The sequence below is a fragment of the Arachis ipaensis genome, chromosome B07 (assembly GCF_000816755.2).
Source record: "Arachis ipaensis cultivar K30076 chromosome B07, Araip1.1, whole genome shotgun sequence".
In the NCBI taxonomy this organism is placed as follows: Eukaryota; Viridiplantae; Streptophyta; class Magnoliopsida; order Fabales; family Fabaceae; genus Arachis; species Arachis ipaensis.
In genome coordinates this window covers 46,142,652-46,150,678 of record NC_029791.2, presented here as the reverse complement: position 1 = coordinate 46,150,678, position 8,027 = coordinate 46,142,652, and the positions used below count along the sequence as shown (strand labels likewise).

Below are 8,027 nucleotides of genomic sequence, written 5' to 3'. Positions count from 1 at the left end.
CTCTCTACATTTAAATGGAGAAAGTATTTTTGTACTATTGACTAGTATATTTTCTATTTTTGCTTAGTTATGTTTAAGAATTATTAATGTGTTTATAAAGACATTTTGAATTTTTAACTTTAAGCTTATTTTTTGTAATTTTGTATTTATATTTAATTGTGATTAAGTCAGCCGATTCAACTAATAACCCACCGGTTGAACCAGTGAATCGGTGACCCCGTCGTAACTATGCCTTATTGTTATTTATTAGTTTAAGGGTTCGCCGTCAACTATAAGGCTAGGGTGCTGCCATTAGTGCAACCTGCATTCCCGAATTGTGGTGTCTGTGATGGCGGCGACAACAACCAAAAACATATTGAAAGAAACGGTGCAGCGATATGAAGAAGACGCAAGCGACGATAAGAGCTTCGAGGAGCTCGGTGTGGACGCTCGTCTCATTCGTGCCTTGCTCAAGAAAGGAATCGACAAGCCCACACCAATTCAGAGAGTCGCTATTCCACTCATTCTGGTCACTCTCTAGCCCCCCTTACTTCTAATTGTTAGTTAGCCAGTTAGTTAGTTAGTCAGTTATTAGTTACAAGATTAGATATTATTGTCAGTGGCAACGACTTTCTGTTTTGCCGAGTTTCGATATAGCTGGTTGGTTGGTTGGTTAAGTTAGTTAGAAGTTGGTTAGGTTTTACGAGATTCTGTGCATTCTGCAATGTAGGGTCTCCAATTAGGGAAGCTCACTAGTTCATTTGTTTTTTTAGGAAGGTAAGGATGTGGTTGCTCGTGCGAAGACAGGTTCTGGGAAGACGTTTGCTTACCTTCTCCCCATGCTACAGAAACTATTCGCTAATGTTGATCACAAGAAGCAGGCACCCAATGCTTTTGTTCTTGTTCCGACTCGCGAGCTGTGTCAACAGGTTGGTTTTCTTTAGCTTTGTTAAAGATGTTCTCTTTGTGTGTGTTTTCCTTTTTCGTTCTACTTTGCTAATATGTTTCAATTGGATTGTGATTTCAGGTCTACACAGAGGTTGTGTCACTCATTGAGTTATGCCGAGTTCAACTGAAAGTCGCCCAATTGAATAGCAATATGCAAGCTTCTGATCTGGTTAGTTACCATGCCTTCTTTTTTGTTATTGTTTCTTCATTATCACTAGTTTTCGGAGCCAATTTTTATTTGTATGTGATGCCATGATGTGTGGAAATTTTATTATTTTGTTTGTAATTGTTAGTTCGTAGTGCATGCTGCGTAAATCTTATTGCTATCTTTGTTCTGCATTGGGTTTGCAGCGTGCAGCTCTGACTGGACCTCCTGATATTTTGATATCCACACCTGCTTGCCTAGCAAAGTGCTTGTTTGATGGTGTACTTCAACCAGCTTCCATTAATGCTACGCTTGAAACTCTAATTCTTGATGAGGTGAAATCAGATGTAGCATATTGTTTGTATAGTATCTAGTTGTCTACATTTTATTCTTAGTTGAACATTTTCTAGGACAGCTGTCGGTTTCTTTCTTCATATCGAGTACTTTATGTTCACACTGGACTTCGATTGCATTTTGCAAAATCTGACCTGCTATGTGTTGACAAGAATAACTTGATTAGATGACTAGATACTTTTTTTTTTGGTTTCCATGGTTCTTATCAACTTTCAATTTCCAAATACTGGAAATATCATTCTAATCCAAGTTAAAGATGAATAACCCTTGATTGTGCTACTCATTTTTGCATCTAATGAGTGATATTCTCAATTCTTGTGCTTCCAGGCAGATCTTCTATTATCATATGGATATGAAAATGATATAAAATCTTTTACGCCTCATGTACCCAGAAGTTGCCAGTGTCTTCTTATGTCCGCAACATCAAGGTGTGTTATTTTGCATCATCAGTGTTTCTGCCACTTGTCATGCTTGTTTTGCTCAATTATTTAATTATCATGAGCATGTACATCTCTCATTCTTCAATTCTGTTTTTGTTGTGCTTGAATCTTGTTTCATTATATTAGATAATAGGTGACTGAAAACAGGTAGTTAAATTCTTGCACTTTTGTAAACACCTTGATTACTATAGCAAAATTGGCTCAATAAAATTTTGTTGGCAAGTGTTTTGTTGTTTAAGATCATTGATCATTCCATGACTTTATTCTAGGACTGATCTTACATTGCATATGTCTATGGTTTAAGGTCTATTCAATTATATTGATTTGTTTGAGACGTACTATTGACTCATGCAGTACTGATGTTGACAAACTAAAGAAGTTGATTCTACACAATCCATTCATTTTGACTTTGCCTGAAGTGGGAAATAATAAGGATGACGTCATCCCAAAAAATGTTCAGCAGTTCTGGGTGAGACATTACTTTCTTCTCATATCTTTGGTATTATGAAGTAGTTGGGATTATGTTAATTCTTTTGTGCATCTGCAACAATATTGCATCACATATTCACTCACATCTGTGTACACTCTAGAAATGGGGATGATCTTTTATGTTTATATATTTATTTGATTTGGGGTGTGAAGAGTTTTAGTCCTTGAAAATAAAATCGTAATTTGATCCATTCGCACTTGGGAAAAATGTTAGGCTTGTTATCATTTTTTTTTATTATCTTACATGTCACCTCCGTGGAGGGTGCTTAAATATATTTTTAAATATGTTTTCCTTTCTGCAGGTGATTCCTGATTCAATATTATTACTTTGGAGTTAATAATCCTTTAACATTTTTCATCAAATATCTTTTTCTCAGATCTTGTGCCCTGCCAATGATAAATTGCTCTACACCCTTGCTGTTTTGAAGTTGGAGTTAGTGCAAAAGAAAGTTCTGATATTCACTAATGACATAGACATGAGTTTCAGATTGAAATTGTTCCTAGAAAAGGTATACACAGTTGTTCTTATGCATTCAATGAATTGAATCCAACTAATTTTATGTTAGTTACATCATGCATGTCATACACGAATGTTAGCACATATACATAATATTGTATTAGACTTGCATTGACTTTTGTACAGTGTCAGTATAATGGATAATGAATAAAATTCTTGTCTCACTTATTCCTTCTTTCATTTTTTATCAAAATGTTTTGGATTAAAGTTTAAATCAACCTGTAGTATCTTGATGGAGTTTGTAACTGTTATTGTTCTATCTCTTGCTTCTCGACCTCATTAAAAAATTCCTCTGCACCAATGCTCGTGGTCTAAACCCTAAACATTTAGACTTGAGTTGGGATTATTTTGTTGTCATCATTGCTTCCTCTATCTAATTTTTCCCATGTTTTTTTCTAGTTTGGGATTAAGTCTGCTGTTTTAAATGCTGAGTTGCCACAGAATTCCCGACTTCATATTCTTGAGGTATGCAATATTATCCAGTTTACTTCCTCCTTTTTCTGTTTATTTTATTTTATATTTTTAAATGATTGCTGATATGTCATATGGCTTTTGGCACTTAACATAGCACTAAGGCTTTTTCTTCCAAGTGAAGAATTAGAACTTAATAAATATATGTTTTCTTAAGATGTGGGTTTTATTATTATTTGTGGGTTTATATTGTTTCTCATGATTTTGATATATCTGAATTTATCAGGAGTTCAATGCTGGTCTGTTTGATTATCTTATTGCAACTGATGTCAGTCAGTCGAAGGAGAAGGATGAAGCACCTAAAGAAGGCAAAGGATCACGAAAGTCTAGGAAACATAAACTTAAACTCGATTCTGAATTTGGAGTAGTAAGGGGAATTGATTTCAAAAATGTATTCACGGTAATCAACTCCTCCTTTCTGTGTATTTGTCATGCAGCTATCTATTACATGTTTGACATTGTTGCTCTGCTATGCCATTTTAGAAAGAGTTACACAATTGTAAATTTAATCTTGTGATTATGTCTGCATTCCATGGGGAAAATGCTCTGTATACTGAACTATTAGTTGTTAATTTTTTCCCTCCTTGATGGACAGGTTATAAACTTTGATATGCCTCAAAGTGTTGCAGGATATGTACATCGAATTGGACGTACAGGAAGAGCATATAGTTCTGGTGCTTCTATTTCTCTGGTGAGCTTATCCGACAAATAAAGCCTGCTTTTTTCCAGTGAGTGAATTCGAAGGCGTATATCCTTATCAGATTAGATTTGTTTGTTCGTCTCGTGTCCTGGTCCACTGGGTATACTAGAAAGATTAAAGGTGCACCAGCTATGCATTCCTGGCTAATTTATCTGTATGCCTTTGTTTCTTCGTAGGTTTCAACAGATGAGATGGAAACATTGGAAGAAGTAAAAGCTTTTGTTGGTGATGATGAAAACAAGGGCTCAAACACAATTGTGGAGTTTCCTTTCCTCACCAAGAATGCAGTTGAATCTTTGCGGTATAGGGCTGAGGTGATTTATCATTTCCTATTTTCCTTTACTCTTGAAGAAAAAACTTGTAAACAACCATAGCAATTCATTAATGCTTCAAGTAGTTAGTCTTTGAGTGACATGATATATTTTCTACTTCATTTTGATTTAAAATCTAGTTTAAAAATGGAATTACTTATTTAATTTGTTACATAGTTTGTGACTTTAAGAAAAAGGGCAGCCCAGTGCACGTTCCAGAGAATGGCTGCACCTAAAGGCATCAGGGACTGCTCCCAATAATTGTTGTTCCAAGGTTCCCCTTCCTGGTAGAGTTTGTGACTAAATTTAGAAAAATCGTTGTGTGCTTGTCGTTTCATTTGTATCTTAAGCTTGAGAATATTGATTGACAAGCCCGGTGTGTCTTTCCGCCATTTCTATTTTTCTTTTACTTGAAGATTTAGTGTATATGCATGTCATGGTATATTCACGGCATTAGAAAGATTTAGAAAAAAAATCTTCCTGTTCTTTTCTCTGATTTTAAGTGTATATGCATGGCATTCCTAATTATATTTGGATATTTGGGTTGCTTTTTTAGATAATATGTTTATCATAATAATGGTACCTGATATTGGATGTGGCATGCTTGTGATTCTAGCTGTGTTATCTTTCTAATACGTTTGTTTGCTTTTCTAATTTAGGTTGAAGGCCCACTTTGAAAGTAATCCAAGAGACTTAGGTAATGAAACTAATTGGTTTTCTTGTGCCTGAGATGGGCACTTTTACATTTATATCTGAAGAAGTTAAATATTAAGGTTTCAAATTGTATTTGGGGTTGAGCAGATCTGTTGAAACATGACAAAGTTTTAAGCAAGAATGCACCTCCTTCGCACCTGCGTGATGTGCCTAACTACCTATTAGACAAGACCACCCAGGAGGCAAGGAAAATGGTCAAGCTTGCAAGTGATGCAATGGGAAATAATAATCATCGCAAGGGATTCAAGAAAAAACCAAAAACAGGTGGAGACCCTCTGAAGGCTATCTCTGCTGCGGTATGATAACTTTACCTCCCATGGATCTTACCTCTTTCCTAATTTGTGTTCATTTTCTATCTCGGACAGTGGGAGAGAGTGCAATGGGGAGAGGAGGGAGAAACAGGGGAAAAAAAGAAAAAATAAAAAAGAGGAAGACGCTTTAAAGATAAATTTTTGTAGTGTTTGGTGCAACGACAGTTTTGTTGTTTGGGGTGAATAAATTTTAATATGCTTGAGCCTTGAACCTTGAGCCGACACTATTGGATGGGGACGTATTAGTAATTATATAAAATTTGGAAAGATTTTGTAATGTTAGGATATTCTAAGGACTTGATTACCGGATCTTGGCAAATCTTAAGACTTATTTAAAAAAATTTAAAACTATATGTACTTAGTTGAAAATTTGGTCAAATCATTGAGGCTTACAGGTTAATTAGAAAATGAACACAACCACTAGAGCCGTTAGATCTTGTATGGATTTGTTTGTGTTAATGTCAATATAATACTTGGTAGATCTCAGGATAAATTTCAATTGTGCGAAGTTTTTTTTTTTTAGTTGTTATTTCTTTGTCCAATATGATATTTTATTTAAATATCTGTCTTTTTAGGTATCAAAAAGATCGCACAAAGGTGGAAGCCACAACAATAGCGGTGGTAGACATAAGCACAAAAGACTGACTGATTTATTCTAGAGTCTTGTAGCAGGCTCCACAATTTTGTTGTAATTTTGGTTCTAAATAGTATTGTAATTGTCGTGAAATTCAATCTAAAGCCAAAAGATTTGATTTAGACGATTCATTTCATTGACTGATAGGAAAAGGCAACATTGAAGCAAATATTATACCAAAAACAAAACATCAATGCGTTATTTAAGCGTTTTACACTAAACAACTTGTAGGACTTTTAACTTGTGCATTTCTATTAGACAGCAAAGAAGCCGACATATTAGATTTAGATGCATTAATGCAACATGAGCATTTCGATGGATGACTTTTGGTTGTCGATTCACGTCAAGTTTTTGCTTCTATCTCGATATTTCTCTTGTACACTTTAGGATTTTTAAGTCTCCAAGTAGATCCAATTCATCTATTATTGAACAGTTCATTCTTGATTCTATGAGAATTGTTATGAAAGCCTTTCATTTGCTTTTTTACAGTGGAAATCTTATTTTCTCTTTATATATCTTAATTTTTGGTCTAATTCTTCTTATGATCTATCTTGGTTCTATTATCTCTTCAATAAGTTTAGTAATGAGCATGGATTCTGATTTATTAACTATGCTGCATTCTTTTTGTAGCTTTATGTGCCGACAACAATGAATAAGAGGAGATAACCATGGTTCCCTTTGAGATGAGAACCAGTGGGGTAGGAGTGGGATTGGGGTTAGGGGATAGAAAGAAGCGGTACTAGAGGTTAAACCTTAGATCTATCTGATTGCAAGAATGATAGTATTTTCACTTTTTGCGTTGCCTTTTGATGTCAATGCCAAAGTTCCCTTGATTCTTGTTAAATAAGGTTTAATTTGGTATCTGAATTCTTATTCGATAATTAGGTTATTAAACTTTGAATATGTTGAGTTTATTCCTCGAGTTTTATAACTATAAATTAAGTTGGTCTTTTTGTTATCAATCTAGTGAAATTATATATGATTAATTGGCATTGTATTATGGGGGTTGCTACGGTGATGGCACCAACTTCATCTTCATGAGATGGAGGAGCATGTCCATTGAGAAATACGGAAAGTGTCCCTCTGATGTTGATTCATGAAGGTACTCAACTAATTCTGATTTGTCGGTCTCTTTTGCGAGGAGCAACTGCAGTAGGTTTTGTCTGAGAGTTATTGTTAACTTGTCGGTGAGTAATTTTGTTAACGTAGTGAATAATTTTTTATTAGTAAGATAAATTTAAGTTAAAAAAAAATAAGAAACCAAAATGAGAAAAGAAAATTGGATTGGATCGGATCTCGGACAATACTAGGTTGATATTAATTGGGCTATGCTGTGTAGTGGACATCCAAGTGCGAAGGATGGGCATGGAGATTTTCTTTCTATGGCAGGGCAGCGTAGGAAAGAGAAAAAGGGGAGAGGAAGAGTAGGGGGTTTTGTTTTGTTTTGTTTTGTTTGCCGATCAAATTTATGGGATGAGTGATTTTTTTTTTAATTTTATACAAGAACAAATTTTTATTCATAAAAATTGTTAAAAGATATTTATATATTTTGGAAAAAAATGTACATCTACATCTATACAAATAGATACATATCATGTATATTAAACTATAAACTGAGATGTATAATATTTAATTACAGAGATATAAGGTATCAGATAACAATGATGACCTTGATTTGAAGAGAAAGAGATTAGAGTGACTAAAAGTGGAAGAATATGAGAATGAGTATTATTGAATATTGAATTATTACATTATTATGCAGTATATATATTCTGTTATATAGAGTCTCAAAGTTGTTAGCTTTATACAGAAAGTTCTAACAGAAGTTTGTTAAATCAGTTAGCTCTATATGACTGATGTATCTCTTATACCATCCCCCCTCCCTCTCAAACTCATGGTCCTTTTACAGGAGACCCTGAATTTGTCTCTAAACCGGGTAAAGGAGCTTACGGACAATGGTTTGGTGAGGACATCAACAATCTGATCACAAGCCAACATATGAACCACATGAAGT

General features: G+C 34.6%; 2 protein-coding genes across 3 annotated transcripts; both read left to right on the top strand.

Moving 5' to 3' along the window:
* Positions 231-4,490, top strand: LOC107609440 (DEAD-box ATP-dependent RNA helicase 16). 2 transcript variants are annotated; one of them, XM_021108054.1, is made up of 11 exons: positions 231-508; positions 753-908; positions 1,007-1,096; positions 1,279-1,407; positions 1,754-1,854; positions 2,221-2,335; positions 2,733-2,864; positions 3,272-3,337; positions 3,570-3,743; positions 3,939-4,034; positions 4,220-4,490. In XM_021108054.1, exons 1-11 carry the CDS (start codon positions 329-331, stop codon positions 4,415-4,417), a joined length of 1,437 nt encoding a protein of 478 aa, XP_020963713.1. In that variant the 5' UTR covers positions 231-328; the 3' UTR covers positions 4,418-4,490. The 2 variants fall into 2 exon arrangements, with proteins under 2 accessions (XP_020963713.1, XP_020963714.1); XM_021108055.1 differs by having other exon boundaries at positions 3,939-4,071; positions 4,220-4,357.
* On the top strand, positions 4,786-6,482 carry LOC110265047 (DEAD-box ATP-dependent RNA helicase 16-like). Its single transcript, XM_021107800.1, has 4 exons — positions 4,786-4,793; positions 5,014-5,051; positions 5,156-5,364; positions 5,955-6,482. The coding sequence occupies exons 1-4, from the start codon at positions 4,786-4,788 to the stop codon at positions 6,036-6,038; spliced, it is 339 nt and encodes a 112-aa protein (XP_020963459.1). The 3' UTR covers positions 6,039-6,482.